The following is a 17,774-nucleotide window of genomic DNA, read 5'->3' as shown; positions in this document are numbered from 1 at the left end:
GGGAGGAGGGAAGGGAATAAGAGGGAAAGAAGGGGCAGGGTGGTCCCGTGGACAAAGACAAGGGGTGGGGGAGGTGGGAGAGGACTGAATGTAGGAGGTAGGGGTGGGTAGGGTAGTGAAGAGTAGTGGAGGCGAATGCGGACAATGGTACTGAACAAAATAAGAAATAATAAAATAAAATTCAGGGTGAAGAAATGCATTATAGCCAAGATGGAGACCATGTTTTGAAGAAGTTTGGTGATGCAGGGAAGCAAGAGTTAGGGTGGCAGAAGGGTTTGGGAAAGGCGTGGCTTTAGTAAGGGAAATGGCATGAGTTCTGGAACACAGAGAAGACACAGGTGAGGGAGGAGCTGACTGAGGAAGGTCCTTGACGAGGTCCAAAGGAAGAGGACTCAGAGCAGCAGTGACTTATTTGTATTTTTACTTCCCAAATGAGCTCTGGAAATTCTCAACTGCATCACTACATAAGGAAACGGTCAGTACCCCTTCCCACACACACAACCAAAACGAGACAGAAAGAGAGAAGACAAAGATTTTTGAATCCAATAGACAGCTTAATACTCCAGTGAGCTTTACCGAATCATCTTCAGGTCAAATCATCATATCTAAACGGTTTGTAAAAATAGCAATTATGTTAATTAAAATAAGAAAAAATAAGGAACATGAGAACACTGCTCTTTTAAGATCATGAGTGTTTGAAATGTCTATAAAAATACTAAGTGAGCAGTAACATCATTGCTACCCTTCTAAATGAGGATGCCACCCTGAGCATCAGCGACTTACTAAATAATAACAAAATAAGACATTTATGATAAATACGGGCTGGTTGTTTCAAGCCCAACTTAATTTCTGATTACTCCACAGATGTTTCCCTGAAAAACTCATAATGCCTGTAATTGATAAGGATATTCTTCATGTAGGCTACCAGAATATGTTCCCTTAGGCAGAAATAAATTGAATTACCCAGCAGCTGCCAGCAGGGAGCAGCTTAACCTGTCCCTCATCTTCCTGTTCAGAGCAGCACTGCCTGCAGCAATAAAACCCAAACTGCTGATGGGGAAATGAGGCCCTGACAGTGAAATCACGACCCAAGTTTCTGGCTGGGCCCCTGCTTGTCCCCTCCGTGCACCCCACACTCTGCAGCCACAGCTCCGTGGCTCTGCGGACAGCCTGTCCAGGTACAAGCACCCCTCTCCCCAGCCCCGCTGCCGGCCCTGGTTGCGCAGTCACAAGGCAGCCCTCATGGGCCAGATGTCATCCCCAATGGCACTGAATCTCTCACCTGGGTATGATTTTCTGGAAAAAACAATCTCCCTGAAGCATTACGATAAGGCTAAATAAGTCACAGAAGCGGTTACAAATGCCTTGCAGGTGAGTAACCACTGACGCAGGCCTGCAGAAGTGGAGGTGATAAAAGACCCAGGCTCACAACGCCATTGTGAAAATTGAGGCTCTCCTGTAGTGCCTGACAGAGCCCAGTTTCAAGGGATCTTTACCACGTTTCCGACGGGCCACGAGGAAGGTCCAAGTGCTGACCTAAGGGAATGGAGGAGGAGGAGAAAAGGGCAGCTACACTGGACTCGTCCTTCCCGGATCACTGATTATCGCGGCGGAAGTCGGGGACCGGGAGGTGCGCAGCCCACTCGAGGGCCACAAGCCGGCGCCCCCACTTAGGGCCTCATGAGGGAAGTGTGGTGGCTTGTAACCCACCGCACGCAGGAGTCCCTGACCCGGTGGGCGGCTGCTCGCAAGGCCTCGGGAGGAGGCGACTTCTGAGAATCCAAAGGTGGCTGCACACCGGTGGAGCAGGACCAGGGCGAGAAGAGTGCTCCCCGCATCCTCTGTCCCTCAGGGAACCAGCGGGGAGTTTCAGGTGGTGACGCGCACTCCACCTGAGGATTGCCAGGTAACATGCAAGACGTGTGCACCTCCGTCCGCGGTCAACGGTCAACTGTCAGCGTCCTGGTTGCCCGTGGCAACGGCAGTTCCGGGCTCTGGCCGCAGGGCGCTGCACAGGAGCCGCAAGATGGCGCTGCAGTCCTGGTCCCCCGAGCTGGGGTGCGGGGAGAAGGTGCTGCGACCTGTGGCGGTCTCCACCGGCCCCTCCCTGGAATTGTGCACATTCCCCTCCAGCCTGGGCTCCTCGGTGGCAGCCGCAGCGCTGGAGCAGCTCTTGGTTGTGGGTGAGAAGGCCGCAGGCGCTGCAGGGGGCGACTTCCCCCGAGAGGCAGGGGTCGGGGAGGGCTGGGAGTGGGGGCGTGGGCGGGCAGGGAGGCAGGAGGCAGAGCTCAGGCGCTAGCCACCGGGTTCCCTACTGGCGCTAGAAGGGCGGCCCCTGGCAGCGGCGCACGCGCTTCCCTCAGCAGAACCCCGCTCTGGACCCCAGCGCATCTCTGGGTGTGCTGAGCCTTCTTCAGCCCCAGGGCGGGAGAGAGGCCACCGGGGTAGGGATCTGGGGAGGGAGTTGCTCGGGGCGCCTCACGTCCGGCTCCATTTACTTGGCCCAACTCAACTTAGTAGCTGGTGACAAATCCTGGCGCCCCAGGCCATTGCCCTTTGCCTGCAACTGGAATACCACCCACCTACAGTTAGATTGTGCATTCAGTTTTACCTTTTGCCTTTTTAACCTTTCTTTACAAGTTCATTTCCTCCAACATTATGCCATGCAAACTGGGGAGTTTATTTATTTATTTATTTTTAATATATTTTATTGATTATGCTATTACAGCTGTCCCATTACCCCCCTCCGTCCCCCTCCACCCTGAGCACCCTCTCCCACCCACATTCCCCCACTTTAGTTCATATCCATGTGTTGTAAGTTCTTTAGCTTCTATATTTCCCATACTATTCTTACCCTCCCCCTATTTTCTACCTACCATCTATGCTACTTATTCTCTGTACCTTTTCCCCCTCTTCCCTCCTTCCACTCCCGTGTTGCTAATCCTCCATGTGATCTCCATTTCAGTGGTTCTGTTCCTGTTCTAGTTGATTGCTTAGTTTGTTTTTGTTTTTGTTTTTGTTTTAGGTGTGGTTGTTAATAATTGTGAGTTTGCTGTCATTTTACTGTACATGTTTTTTATCTTCTTTTTCTTAGATAAGTCCCTTTAACATTTCATAAAATAAGGGCTTGGTGATGACGAACTCCTTTAACTTGACCTTATCTGAGAAGCACTTTATCTGCCCTTCCATTCTAAATGAAAGCTTTGCTGGACAGAGCAATCTTGGGTGTAGGCCCTTACCTTTCATGACTTGTAATACTTCTTTCCAGCCCCTTCTTGCCTGCAAGATCTCTTTTGAGAAATCACCTAAGGCTCCACCCCTCACTACCTAACAGGCACGACCAGATTAAAAAAATAAAAATGGCTCAAACAGAAATATAAATCAAGCCCTAGCTGGCATAGCTCAGTGGATTGAGTGTGGGCTGCAAACCAAAGTGTTGCAGGTTCAATTCCCATGGGTACCCAACTCAGGGTATATGCCTGGGTTGCAGGCCATGACCCCCAGCAACTGCACATTGATGTTTCTCTCTCTCTCTTTTTTTCCCTCCCTTCCCTCTCTAAATAAAATCTTTTTTTAAAAAAAAGAACTTAAAAAAAAAAGAAGTACAAATCAAAGCCCCAGAGCCAAACTGAGGAAGTTAACAGGCAAACAAGAAAGGGAGTCAAGATGGGCCCAGGTTAAAATACCTCCTCAGCTAGAATGCTAAACCTGTAACCAAGTCACCTAAGCTTAAGGAGAGACCCAGACCAAGGAAGAGTGTTTCCTAAAACCTTTGCTTTCCTCATCATCTCACTGTTTCTAGACAATCATATTGCTGTCTATCTTGTTACTCTTATTTGGGGATAGTTTCTTTTTCCCTCCATACATGAACTACCTTAACTTCACAAATCTTGTAAGTTTGGAGGAGTGTTTTCAGTAAAACTGTTAATCACAGAAGATACCTAAATGATTTGCCTGTGTGCAAAGTCATCTAAATCAGCATATCCATTCTGCCCTAGCAGAATTCATTGCAGAAAATACTTGTGCTGCTAATAATTTTTGGATCCTCAGAATGTTTTTCTTTGGAAAAAACTTCATTGAAACTCTTGTGCTGAGTGTGAGTTATAAAATATGTTGCTCTCCAGCCCATTTGCAAGTGGGAAGAATCTTTGCTCATTCACTCCTTAGAAGGAAGGAAAGGAGATAGCAGGCAAGGCCTGTCTCTCCCTCACACATACTTGCTTGCAAACTCGGTAAGTGATTTTTCACTTGGTCTGAGAGCTTAGTTCGTTAAAAGAATCCAAGTTCCCTGGAACTGAGGGCCGAAATTGCTATGTACTCTTGTGAGAGGTGAACAGAGCCATTAAGGGCATGGACCCTGGAGTTATGCCACTCGCATTTGAATCCAGACTCCATCAGTGACAGACTCTGTGACCTTGAACATGTGACATGACCTCAATGTCTTAGATTTCTTCTCTGTGAAATGAGAATTATTCTAAGTTTATGAGAATCAACTTTGATTTTTATACAGTTAAATATATGTGTGGTTTGGGCAATAATACTATATTAAAGATATATATATTTCTAAATATACATGAAAACACTCTTAAACCTACATTATAGGCTTGTTATCCTTTTGTAAATGTTTGTTGAACTTTGTCCTCTCCTCTACACATCCTTCTCTCTACCATGAGAGATACAAAGATGGACTTTTTTTTCTGATGTTGTTTGTTGGTATTAGAGAGAGAGAGAAAGAAACATTGATTGGTTGCTCCCCATACATGCCCCGCCGGGGATCAAACCTGTAACCTAGGTAGGTACCCTGACTGGGAATCTAACCCATAACCTTTCAGTTGGGCAATGTTCCAGCCAGCTGAGCCACACCAGCCAAAGTCAAAGAGAGACTCTTAAGGGGAGTTTCTCCTGAAGGAACCTAAAATATATACCTAAATTAGAATACTATGAAAATAACAAATACAAAAGATTTATATAAAGTGCTATGGAGATTCACAGAGATGTAATTTCCAGCTGCATTAGCATTTCAGCCAGATCTTAAAGGGTTAAATAGGATTTGGACAGATAAACAAGATATCTTAATTTTGTCATTTTTTTTTAGAACAATCACTGCAAGGGGACTATTTTAAATGCAACGAAGAAGCTAGGATCTTTCTTAAGGACATTGCTGTAGCTGTCAAGAAATTGGTATTGTATTAGCTAATAAGAGCCTTTTAAAAAAATCTTCCACTTATTTCCTCATCAGACATTAATTTAGCACCAACTCTGTTCAAAGTGTTTTAATAGAAAAACTGGGAAAATATCTACCCTGAGTAAAAAAAATTTTTTTTGTCCTCCCAACAAAGCATTTTAACCAGTGTTGCCCAACTGTGGACTGTTGCCCAGTTTTCCAGGCAGAACACTGAACTAAGACCTGTACTCTATGGATGAGGGCAAGCCAGCTAAGGAGAAGCAACACTGGTGAGGACACAGCTCTGTTGAGGGGTGAGCCAAATGGGCAAATGCTGTGACCCCAACATGGAAGCGTCACATAACCTCTGAAATAAACTGCATATGTGGTGCCAATGAACTCGGTTCTCTACAAGCAGTTCCTAATGTAACTGGTGGAAGGTATTTTTGGCACCCATTTCACTGAAGTAGACCATGCTGTTCAGTGAAAAAAACTGAACAGAAATTCTTTTGGTTATATTAACCAAAGAAGAATTTAAAGAATTTCCTTTTGAGGTGTCACAATCATTTCTCTGTTTGGTCCTGGATGATGTTTACAATGTTTCCCCAGCAGGGTCAGAATGGTGAAGTCTCGTCTTTGATTTTAAAATATTGAGTAAGAATCTACTATATATCAAATATCTAAAAACATAGAAATGTGGTAAAGTAAATGAGTTTGGGTCTACAGACTGCTGATAAAAGCTAATCTCTTTACAATGATATTTTATGTAATTATATAGTTGTATACTATATAGTATACTATAGAATTATACTTTATAATCACACTTAACTGAATACACATGGAATACATGTGTATGGAACATAAACAACTTAGCATCTGTGTATGCTGTACTGCACTGTGGTCTTGTGCAAATCTTTCCCCCTGCTTTGCTTTAGTTGTGCTTTTCTCCAGAATTGAGGGGATCAAAATATTAAGGGTAGCATATTAAAGTATCTAGTATGTGTCCACTTAATATCTGAGCTGTGAAATCTCTTCAATAGAGGTACATCCCTCCATTTTTCAAAGTAACAAATTTCCACTATGATAAAAGCACTACGTGGTTACTCTGGACAACTTAGAAAAAAAGAGACAAGCAAAAGGAAGAAAGTGAAAACCACGATGATCCCACCACTCTCAAATAATCACGTTACCTCTTTGGTGACTGTTCTTCCTGCTTTCAGGGTACAGGTGATGCCTGTATTGCATTTTATAGAAAAGTGGTCATACTCTATGGATACTGGGTTGGCCAAGAAGTTATGATGGCTCTAGTAGTGCTTAGTAATCTCTAACTTAATTTGAAACAACTTTGTCAGATTGTATTGTGACAGCGGTCATATCAGTGTGCATTTACAAAAACTTACCAGAATTGGTAAATTTTTGTGCAACCATGTTAATATTGAAGATGGAAGAACATATGCAACATTTTTGGTGTATTATGATTTATTATTTCAAGAAAGGTAAAAATGCAACTGAAGTACAGATAAAGATTTGTTCAGTATATGGAGAAGGTGCTGTGACTGATCAATTGTGTCAAAAGTGGTTTGTGAAGTTTCTTGGTACCATGGACGTTTTGGCCAAATGATCTTTTGCTGTGGGGCTGTCTTATGCACTGGAAGATGTTTAGCAGCACCCCTGCCTTCTGCCCACTAGAAGCCAATTGTGGGAGATAGCTGACATACTCAACATATCTAAATCAGTAAAGTTAAATGGTGAAAATGAAAAATGTGTCTTTTATTTTATGGAAAAAACTAAACAGACTCTTTGGCCAACCCAGTACAATTATATAACCTGCTTTTCATTGTTCATAAAATTGGATGATAGTTTATCAGGTCATATAGTAACTATAGACAGTGTGACCATTTATTTAAAAGATGATTTATCTGTTTTTCTACTAACATATGTTGAAATTTTTTCAAAAAGTCCCACTCCCAGAATTATAAATTAGTAATAATAATAACAAGAACAACAACAATAGGCCCACCTGACTTTTTGTTTGGATTTCTTGGTATGTATAAGAGAAACGATGTTCTCTTTATACCTAAGCATATTTTTATAGGCATTTCCTCTTTTTTTAAATTAAGTAGCTTTCTTTCTCAATGTTACCCTTTTTGTTAAAGTCTTTAACTTTAAAATGATTGAAACAAAGCAGGAAACACATAGGGAAAGGTGATTTCTGAGTCAAAGAAATAAACAGAAGTTAAAAGGTAAACTAACAATGACACCTTAACAACTTATTGTAGTTACTTTCCCTTCTTTCTATTCCAAATAAAAATAGCAGCAGCAGGTACTTAAGGAAAATCAAATTTTGACCTTTCAAAACCTTTATAGGACATTGTTTAGGAGATAACTTCTATTTTTTAATATATAATTTAAATTTTTAGGAAGAAATGAGAAAAGCCACAATTGATCTTCTGGAAATTGAAAGCATGGAACTCAGCAGACTATATTTTCAGTTGGAAACTCTTCCCACTAATGTTAACATAGAATTCGAAGGTATTTTGAGGTTAATAACTGTAGAAATTTAGTTTATCATATAAAAAATAGAGGCAAGTTCTTGTGAAAAAAGGAGTTTAATTTATGATTATATAAGCCTGGTTTAGTTATTTCATGCCAAATGTAGTAACAAAGAGTACGTGACACTAACACAGTGAGATCCAAAATAATTTCTGTGATATTTTACGTGGAAATAATATATATATATAACTTAAATTTATATAATTTCATGTCTGAAGAGACAAGGCATACAGAATCAGCCTGTTGCAAATTGGTGTTCATCCAGTTAAGTTAGGTGGCTTGACTGGCCTAAGTCACCATTCACTCTACTGTCTGTCTCTGTGAGTTTGGCTACTGTAGACACCTCACAGAAGTGGAATCGTACAATATTTGTCCTTTTGTGACTGACTTATTTCACTTGGCGTAATGTCTTCAAGATCCATCTGTGTTGTAGAATTTCCCTCCTTTTTAAAATTATTCCATGGTATGTATGAGAGCTGTCTAGAAGGTAACCAGACATGTAATATTTAAAAAAATGATTTCATTGAAGAATATGCAAGATTCAAGAAATGTTGTACATAGAAAAATGGCACCTTATACCCTTCAAAGTAGGTGCCTTGACTTCACACAGTTCACCATCAGCTGCTCTGTCATATTTTCCTGAATCTTATTTATGATCTGAAACCTCTTCCCTTTCAAAGGTGATTTTAGTTTTGGAAAAAGCCAGAAGCCACAGGGTACCGAATCTGAGCTGTAGCTGGGCTGAGTCACCTGGGTGATTTGCTGTACCACCAAAAAAACTCTGCTCTAGCCATGTTGCATGAGTGGGTGTGTTGTCGTGATGAAGCTGCCAGTCTCCAACTGCGCATAGCTGTGGTCTTCTGAATCATCTGAGTAGGTTCTGTGGAGGAATGTTCCAGCTTAACACAAAATTTGATGCAGATTCATGGCTCTACTTGCTCAGTCATTTTGAATGTAACGGCCACACAGTACGCATGCCCACTCGAGGGCGTCTACCACTCCCACTGACTAGTGCAGTGAAGTCGTCACGTTCACACATGAGCATTCCAGTCCACTCTCCTTGGCACCAGGTTACCTCCGTGTCACAGACACCATCTTTTTATATTAACAGTGGCTGGAATTTTCCCAGACAGACCTTGTATATACCATGTGTTATGTATCCATTCGTTCACCAATGGACACTCGAGTTGTTTCCTTTTGGCTATTGTGAATGATGCCGTTGTAAACATGGGTGTATAAGTATCACTTTGTGTCACTGCTTTAAATTCCTTGGGTATGTACGCAGAAGGGAATTACTGGGTGGTACAGTAACATGGTAATTTTATGTTTAACTTCTTGAGAAACTGTCATAGTGTTTTTCACAGTGGTTGTTCCTTCTTCCATTCCCACCCACAGTGCACAATAGTTCCAGTTTCTCCACACTCATGCCACCATTTTCCTGTTTTTGTTTCGTAAATAATTGCCACCTTAATGGGTGTCAAATGGTATCTCATTGTGGTTTTGATTTGCATTTCCTTAATGATTAGTGATGTTCAGCATCTTTTCATGTGCTGTTGGTAGATCTTCTTTGCAGAAATGTTTACTCAGGTCCTTTGCCACCTTTGCATCAGCTTGTTTGTTTTGTTGTTATTGGGTTGTAGGAATGCTCTATCTATTCTGGATGATAACCCCTTATCAGGTATAAATTTGAAAATATTTGGTCCTATTCCCTCAGTTGCCTTTTCACTCTGCTGATAGTGAGTTTTCATGCACAAAAGTTCTGAATTTTGTTGTAGTCCCGTTTCGTTTTTGTTGTTGTGGCCTGTGCTTTGGGGTTCATATTCAAGAAATGATAGCCAAATCTGATGTCATGAAGCTCTCCCTGTATGTTTTCATAGAAGAGTTTTATAGTTTTAGCTCTTCCATTAAGGCTTTTGATGTATTTTGAGTTAACTGTTGTATTTGGTGTAAGGTAAGGTCCAACTTCATTTTCCCAGCTGCCAGAAGGCTTGGCTGAGGCCCACAGCTCAGTTCTCCACAGGAACTGTCCTTGGCAAAGAGAAAGGCTCCACTCTGGGGTACTTGCCCTCCCCGGGTGCTGCTGGTTGGTCACTGGAGGGGCAAAGGCTTGCCTTCCTGGACTCAAGGCAGAACAGCTGCCAAGTGTCCTCACAGCTCTAAAGCTCAGGGTCATTTCACCTCCCCTTCTGCCCAGCCCCGCTCCCCTCATTTCCTCTGAGACGTCCCTGAGAGCACTTCCCAGTACATCTTCAACACGCGCATTTTACAACCTGTTTCCCAGGGAGACCAACCTAAAACAATGGTCTAAACAAACTTTTAAGAAACACTTTTTAAAGTTTTTATTTATTTACTTTTCGAGAGAGGAGCAAGCAAGGGTGAAAGGGAGGGACAGAGACACCTACGTGAGAGAGAAACATGGATCAGTTGCCTCTGGCACACTCCCAGCTGAGCACCAGCCCTGCAGCCCAGGCCTGTGCCCTGACTGGGAAGCAAACCTGTGACCTTTCAGTTTGTGGGACAACGCCCAACCCACTGAGCCACACCAGTCAGGGAACAATGCTTTTTCAGTAGCTGTTTCAGTTATTCACTTGTTGCCTTGCAGATCCAAATCCACCTTCATTGTCTGCTCTGTCATAAGGCAGCTGGACCCTGGAGATTTCCCCTTTGCCAGCTAGCACAATATGAAGCTTTGTCCTTCCAGGGCACTGGTGGGATACCAGAGGAAGAAGGGGTTCTCTTTCTGGTTTCAGGGTGCTCAGCTTGGAAGACTCTTGCATTGTGGCAGTCCAGGGTGCCCAGCGGCTTCCTCCAGTACCCCTCGGGCAACATCATGGCAGACTGCTACCACTGAGCCAACTTCCCATGAGCAGCTTCCCCAGCACCCTTGGGTGGTTTTGCAGTGAGTTTTAAAGTGTGGCACCGCCCTTGGACAGGTTTCCCCAGTACCCCAGAAGCCAGATTGCCAGCCCAGCACTTTATGAATTTCTTGGAGTCATCCAATGAGCCACAGCCACCTGCAGTGAGGTCTGGATCTGGGGTGTGGAGGTGCTGCTTCTTGGAGGACACTTCCTCTCAGTGGCAGGTCTAGTGGCTGTTTCTTATTCCTGCTACTCCTGAATTCTTTAGTGTTCTCTTTACTTTCTTAATATTCTTTTCCTCATTACTCAAATCCGCTTTATAGTCAATAATTCTTTATAGTAAACTTCCCCCATCAGCCCCCATCATATGGCTCAGTGGACTGAGGGCCGGCCTATGAACCTAAAGGTTGCCTGTTAGATGCTCAGTCAGGGCACATGCCTGAGTTGTAGCCCAGGTCCCTAGCTGGGGGTGTGGGAGAGGCAACTGATCAATGTTTCCCTTGCACACTGGTGATTCTCTCCCTCTCTTTCTCCCTCCTTTCCCTTCTCTAAAAATTAATCATTAAATGTTTTAAAAAATTTCCCTATAATTTAGTGTAAGATATCTATGACCCACTTAGACCCTGAGTGATACAGCCAGTTATAAAACAATATGCATAGTGTTAGTCTAGTTTGGCAAGGAAAATACAACCAACTACACATGCAGATAAAAATTGCACCTAGAAGAAAGCTGTGTCAAAGGCAGAATTAGGAGTGTTTTTGTTTCATTATTTTTGGTAGCTTTTTATGTTCTAGGTTAGGTTATCTTACAACCAGGAAAACATATTTTAGAAAGAAAAACAATACCATAGGAGCTTATAAGATCCTTGATACATGGAGAATACTCAACCAAGCACATTTAATTGGCCTCATGAATAAAGCTTTGCTACTCGAAATATGGTTCTTGGATCAGCAGCATCAAAATCCTCCGAGAGCTTGTCACAAAACAGACTCTCCGGGCTCACCCTGTACCCGCTGTATTAGAATCTGCATTTCCACAAGATCCCCAGGTGTTGCATCTGCATATCGGAGACACCGAGTTTGAGAAGCCCTGCTACAATTTAACTAGTAGTCTAGAAAAAATAAGGTCTCTCAAAGAAATGGGTCATTCAGGACTTTCCTAAAACAGCAGTGTTCAAATATTCATTGTTACTCTCTATCATGCACTGAGGTAACCTGAAGTCTTACATGATTACGCTGATTTGTTATTTATTGATAAGTAATTAGTTGTAGCTGTTGCTATTGTTTTTAAACACTGGGTTCCCTCACAGCAGAACCAAAGGCGATTGCTTTTGCACCATGATTTTATTAAGGAGTCCAGTGCAAGGAGGAGACTGGGATAAGGAGACCGGAGTGGGGAGAAGGGAGAGTTAATGTGGGGTACAAGATGATGCTGACTGCTGCCAATGTAACCAATGGAGTGTGCGTACAGACCCCTAAGACACAGTCACCTCTTCTCAGGACCATCCAGGTGCTGGCTGGCTCCTGTCCGTCACTGGTCCAGTGTTGGCCCCACCTCCCGCACTTTGGTTTCCACTGGCCTGTTTGGCTGTCTAAGGAAGTCCCATGGTGGAGGTGACAGGGAACTGTTGGGCAGGAGGTGAGAAGTGCATAGAAAAAGCAGCAATTGGGTGCTGTCCAACTGCCCCAGTTTGTAGTTGCTCAGAGCCCAAGGAAAGCTGGTCACCAGAGCAGCAGCTGAAATAAGGGAAATGATTGGTAGATGAGACAGAGGGGCCCCAAGGGTGGGAAGAGGTGTGTGAATCAGAAACATGATGCAAAGAAAGCTCCAAGAAAGACAATTTGTTTGTGATTTCAAAAGTCATTATCTGGCCCTGGCTGGCGTAGCTCAGTGGATTGAGCGTGGGCTTCCAACCAAAGCATCGCAGGTTCGATTCCCAGTCAGGGCACATGCCTGGGTTGCAGGCCACGGCCCCCAGCAACCACACATTGATCTCTCTCTCTCTCTCTCTCTCTCTCTCTCTCTCTTTCTCCCTCCCTTCCCTCTCTAAAAATAAATAAATAAAATCTTTTTAAAAAAAGTCATTATCTATAATTATGCTGTTTCTCAAATAACACTAACATTTCTTCCCCTTCTAAGAATGTGTTAGAGATGCTCGCAGATTAAACCTTCTTGAGATGGATCAATTACAAAAGAAAATTACAAGGATAAGTAATGAAATACAGTTTCTAAAGAAGAAAATACTTGATCTGAAAAACAAGAATAAAGTTCTGGGGCAAGTACTGCTTTTTTATTCAGCACCTGAGGGAGTTGGGGCCTGGGGCGGGGGTGGGAAAATCTGCTGAAGGGTTTGTCTTCTGACCCGAACTGGTGCCGGGCAAGGTAAGAGGTGGGAATCCCATGTGGAAGGGGACCCGGGCTGCTGAGGGGCGTGTGATGGCTACAGAGATCTGATGAGCAGAGCAGAAAATCTTCAACCACTGCAGTCAGGAGGCCTGTACAATTTCAGAGCCATCCATCCTCACACGCAGTGACAATGGTGTGCAAATCACACACTGCCGTGCACACCACCTCCCCATGCAGGGGCACACAGTGGTTTTAGCATGCATTTTAGTAAAATTGAATTTACAAACCTTACCCACCAAAGGAAGATGTCTTGCTAGGTGCAAATATAGCATCAAACCAGATATATTATGGGTAGTTTAATTCCTTAAAGGTGTTCAGTCATAATCTGCTGGAGGGCTGAGTAAGGATGGCACTGGTTCCCTGGAGAGGGGTCTGGATTCTCCCTGAGGTTAAATGAGACAATGTGTGTAACTGCCTGTAGCTCAGGGTCTGACACCTGTTAGATTCTTCCTGTTATTCCTAGCTGCCTTGCCAGCACTTCACCCTGGGGGCCTCATTTTCTGCATCTGTTAAATGGGGATTGCAAGTCTTGATTTACCCAGCTCATGGAGGAAGAGATATATTCTGAAAGAAAAAGCAAAAATAAACTAACTCGGAAGAACAACTCAGTACTGTGAGCACACTTGCAAGGCTAATGTGCAAATATCAGAATGTCAGTGTGTCGAAGTGAGAAATGTTCAAGGAGCCCTTGTCATAGGGGAAAAGTCCTCTTGGGAAGCTGAAATAACCAGAGGATTGCTTGGCACACAAGATTTCAAAGCATGAGGAGTGAGGTGGAGACCTCAAGGCCCAGGGACACCTTTCCTGAAGTTGGCCCTCAGATCACCTGTTCTGGGAGATGTTCCATGATAAAGAAAGTTCATCATCACCTTGAAGTGTGAGATATACTCATTCTCTGCCCCCTGTTGGTGATTCCCAATGCAGATGAGTGTGTGGTGCATACTAGCCACGATCGCCAGCGGCGGCTGTATAAGCTGAGCTGTCCATTTCCAAACTGGGATCCTCAGAGCAGTTGGCCAGCACCCACACACCCCTACAGACCAGTGAGTCTCCAACCTCATTGTGTATCAGAATCACTGGGAGGGCTTGTGAAAACAAATTATCAGAGACACCCACCCCCTGAATTTCTAAGTTAGGAGGTCTTGGAGGTGAGGGTGAGAACTTGGGTATCTTACAAGTTCCCAGGTGATGCTGCCGCTGCTGCTGCCGCTGCTGGGAGGTCCCAACCACATTTTGAGAATCACTGGTCTAGAGAAATCTTTATGGAAAAGTCAATGGCAAGTCCTGGCTGGCGTAGCTCAGTGGATTGAGCATGGGCTGCAAACCAAAGTGTTGCAGGTTCGATTCCCAGTCAGGGTACATGCCTGGGTGGCACGCCATGACCCCCAGCAACTGCACATTGATGTTCCTCTCTCTCCCTCTATCTCCCTCCCTTCTCTCTCTAAAAATAAATAAAATCTTAAAAAAAAAGTCAATGGCAAAGTAAGGGGCAGGGGTGCTTGATGAGCGAGCATCATCGTGCTACAGTCGCCTGTGGCACCCATGTTTCAAAGAAAGGTGAATCTCAAGGTCCCCTCGCTCTCTGCCAGGCAGCCTCTCCTGGACAGTCCTCGGGGAGAGCAATGGGGAAAAGGTGGGACAACTGTAGCTGAACAACAATAATGTGTAAAAAATTAGATATTTTAAAAAGAGAGATTTAAGGGATATTGATTTTTAGCAATGTACATATTTTATTTGGGTCCTGGTTAAAAAATATTATAAATACATACAGAAATATTTTTTTAAAAAAACATGGATTATGTGCTATTAAAATGTGAGCTGGTTTTAACAGAAATTTTAAAAAATAAAAATAAAAATAAACGTGAACTGGAAGGCTAAAAACAAAACCCAAACTGGATCCCTGCAGGCTCTTTGCTGTGCTTTCCCTGGGCTCTGCGGGTGGGTGGGGGGGCGGGGGACGGTTTCTGAGTGCTCTCTTCCACACCAGGTGAGGGCCTTTGGTTGAATTTGTTTCCCTTTACCCCCCTGAGGCTACTGCATGCTGAGGTGTATTCACTGTTAGAAGGCTCCCTGTGCTGGACCACAAAGCACCCCTGGCCTGACTCGCTCCAGCCCAGGCTTCTGTGTTACTGCATTTCTGTGGTGGAGCTGACGTCTGGAAATGGAACTTACTGACGATCTGTTTCCTTTGGCCCAAGCCTTTGCACACAACCATCTGAACTGCAACATGTTTAACCTTGCAGACTGGAAAAAGGAAAAAGCTCTTTACATTTCAGGAGCTTTTACAAAAAAGGAAAATAAATAAATGGCTCAAATTGTCCCTCCTCCGGTTTGTTATTGTTAGCCCGGGGACAGATGTTTCTAGCAGCTTGAAGGTCTTCCTCTAGTGAATGTGACTCACTGGTGTGTGAGGTTAGTGTCTCCTTTCGAACTCAGATTTGGCTGCAGCTGGGAGAAGATAAGAGCATTCAAATTAGGTTTTAAGCATCCTCTGAACAGTGAAGATGAACCCTCTCCTCGCCTGACTCCTGTCTGTCAGAGGAAAGCTAGCGTCCTCCTGGGCCCTCCCCGCAGGGCCCTGGCATCAGAAGGTGGCCGGAGGGGTGGTGGGACATTTATCTTCCTTTGACTTAACTGCCTATCTCAGGATGATAAGACAGATGTGGCACTGCTACACAGCAAACCATTTGGCAAGATTTCATTTCCCTATTCAAAGCTGTTGTTGAGTCCTTGTGTACTTTAAACCCAGATAGCCTATAGGTAGTACCTGCCGTGTGGGTATGGGTGGGATGGGCTGGACCTTGTGGTAAACAGTTACAAGGTTGACACTTGTGTTGCCATCTGTCTCAACCAAGGTTAGACAAGTGCAAATACAATGGTCAAATCAGCACCCCTTACAATCTCCCCCTTTATGGTGGTTAATCTCACTAAACAGACTTTAAATCCCTTTCCTAAATGCCATACTTTTCAGGCCATGAGTGATTTTTTTTTCTCCTAGTAAAAAGCAAGAGGAGCTGGCGAGACAGCACCAAAAGTTTGTCCTGTCACTGAACACCACGATGGGGAAGAAAGCCGCTGCTACTATTTACATCAATGAGACTTACACCAAAATAAACATGGAGAAGGAAGAAATAAAACTGCAAAGAAAACACATTCAAGATGTAGAGGAGCAAATTGAAAAAGAAAGAACTGAGTATTTGAAAAGAAAATCAAAGTTGGTTGAAAGAGTAAGTGGCGTGATTTATTTTTGTATCATACAGAATCATACGAAATCTTGAGCACGAAACGGGAAATGATTTACTCGCCCTCGAGGCCAGCCAGCACTCCCGTAGCATCTTCTGTGAAGACTGGGGTGGACGCAGAGCAGAGACAGGACACTGGGGCCCCTTGGGGAAGGCACTGAATTGTGTAGCAGCAGCATCTTGGTTTATGAGAAAGAGTGAGTGACGGAATTTGTATCCCTGGGGTGGCCTCCTGCTTATATGCAGCCCTATAGGGACCAGGGATTTGCCTCCATGTCATCTGGTTGCCTCGCCAGTTCTGAGGCCCAGTCTCTATGGATAGGACCAGGGAGCTCAGCCTGGCCCCAGCCTGCTGCTCCTGCTGAATGAATCTGGGAGAAGTGGCCTGCAGAGGGGCTGGGCAGAGCCAAAGGCCCTAAGAGAAAAGAGTGTTTTGAACTGGGAATTTTGTGAGGGGGTGGTGTGAGGTATAATTTCAGCTTCTTGCTGTCTGCTAGGCCATGTTAATTAAAGTTCACCATTAGAAGGGTTAACTCTTGGTGGTTCCTTGCTCTGCTTCGACTGCGCCAGGAGAGGCAGGACTGTCTCCACTGGGCGGCCCAGCATCAGTCTCTTCTTCCCTGTGGTGTAGGGGCCAGTTCCTGGTGAGAATTACTGGCGAGCGCCTGGTGCTTCCCTCTCCATGATCGGAGTTGCCCTGACCTCCAGTCATAAAGGCAGGAAATTGTATTCAAGCTCACAAGGCTGCTATATTTAATAATAATAAAAAAAGAATAGAAAGAAAAAAGTTTAGTTGCTTTTGTTGAGTTGTTATTAAAATTTTAGAGGACTACAACTATCAGTGACCAACATTTGGTTCTTACTTTAATTGATTCCAGTCAGGTCTAAGCTTCTTTGTCCTTGAAAGCACCTGTGTCTTCAGGATTAGTTTTACACTGAATGTAGTATGTCTTGTATGTAGATAGCTCAGCCTTTGTCATCTTTGGAACAGGCTCTTTGTGAAGGAGCTGGCAAGGCATACCTCGGGCCAACTGCAGCCACTAAATTGAATTTGTAAATGCCCAGCTCCCTGGACCTTGGTGGGGTTGAAGCTGACTGTTAGCCTGGACTGCAGTGCAGGAACCAGCTGAAGTCCTGTGGAGAGCAGGACCTATCAATGGCATTAGTCCAGTCAAGATGGCATAAAGTATACAAAACAAAATGGAGTCACTCATGTCAACCGAGATGGCTGCCAATCAGGCATGGTGCTTTGTTTTAAGAGGGAAACTACCTAAGTCCCACCTGACACATCTGGCAAGGACACACTCAAGATATTTGCCTGTGTGTAATCAGACCAGCTATGTCTGCAGAGTGGGACCACCCACAGACAGGCTGCTGGGCAAATTCCCCACTTGGCATCAGGGGTGCCAAAGTGCTTATCAAGAGACCCAGAAGGGCGGAGTGCACCGCCCTCAAGGTATAACTGACGCAGGCTCCAGACCACTGCTGAGACAGCCGAGCTCCACACATCAGAGCGCTGCTCCCCGCCACACTGACCTCCCTTGGCGTCA

General features: G+C 44.2%; 1 protein-coding gene across 1 annotated transcript in view; it reads left to right on the top strand.

Moving 5' to 3' along the window:
- Nucleotides 1–1,564: 1,564 nt before the first annotated feature.
- The window catches only part of CCDC175 (coiled-coil domain containing 175), a 52,472-nt gene continuing 36,262 nt past the window's right edge, over nt 1,565–17,774 (top strand). The window contains exons 1-5 of the mRNA XM_028507664.2: nt 1,565–2,183; nt 5,096–5,181; nt 7,585–7,696; nt 12,716–12,851; nt 15,981–16,209. Of these exons, the coding sequence (XP_028363465.2) occupies nt 2,027–2,183; nt 5,096–5,181; nt 7,585–7,696; nt 12,716–12,851; nt 15,981–16,209 (720 nt within the window). The 5' untranslated portion in view covers nt 1,565–2,026. The remainder of the gene's footprint in view (nt 2,184–5,095; nt 5,182–7,584; nt 7,697–12,715; nt 12,852–15,980; nt 16,210–17,774) is intronic.

The sequence above is a fragment of the Phyllostomus discolor genome, chromosome 1 (genome assembly GCF_004126475.2).
Source record: "Phyllostomus discolor isolate MPI-MPIP mPhyDis1 chromosome 1, mPhyDis1.pri.v3, whole genome shotgun sequence".
Taxonomy (NCBI): domain Eukaryota; kingdom Metazoa; phylum Chordata; class Mammalia; order Chiroptera; family Phyllostomidae; genus Phyllostomus; species Phyllostomus discolor.
The sequence above is the reverse complement of the archived record's forward strand: the minus strand, read 5'-3'. Positions and strand labels throughout refer to the sequence as shown.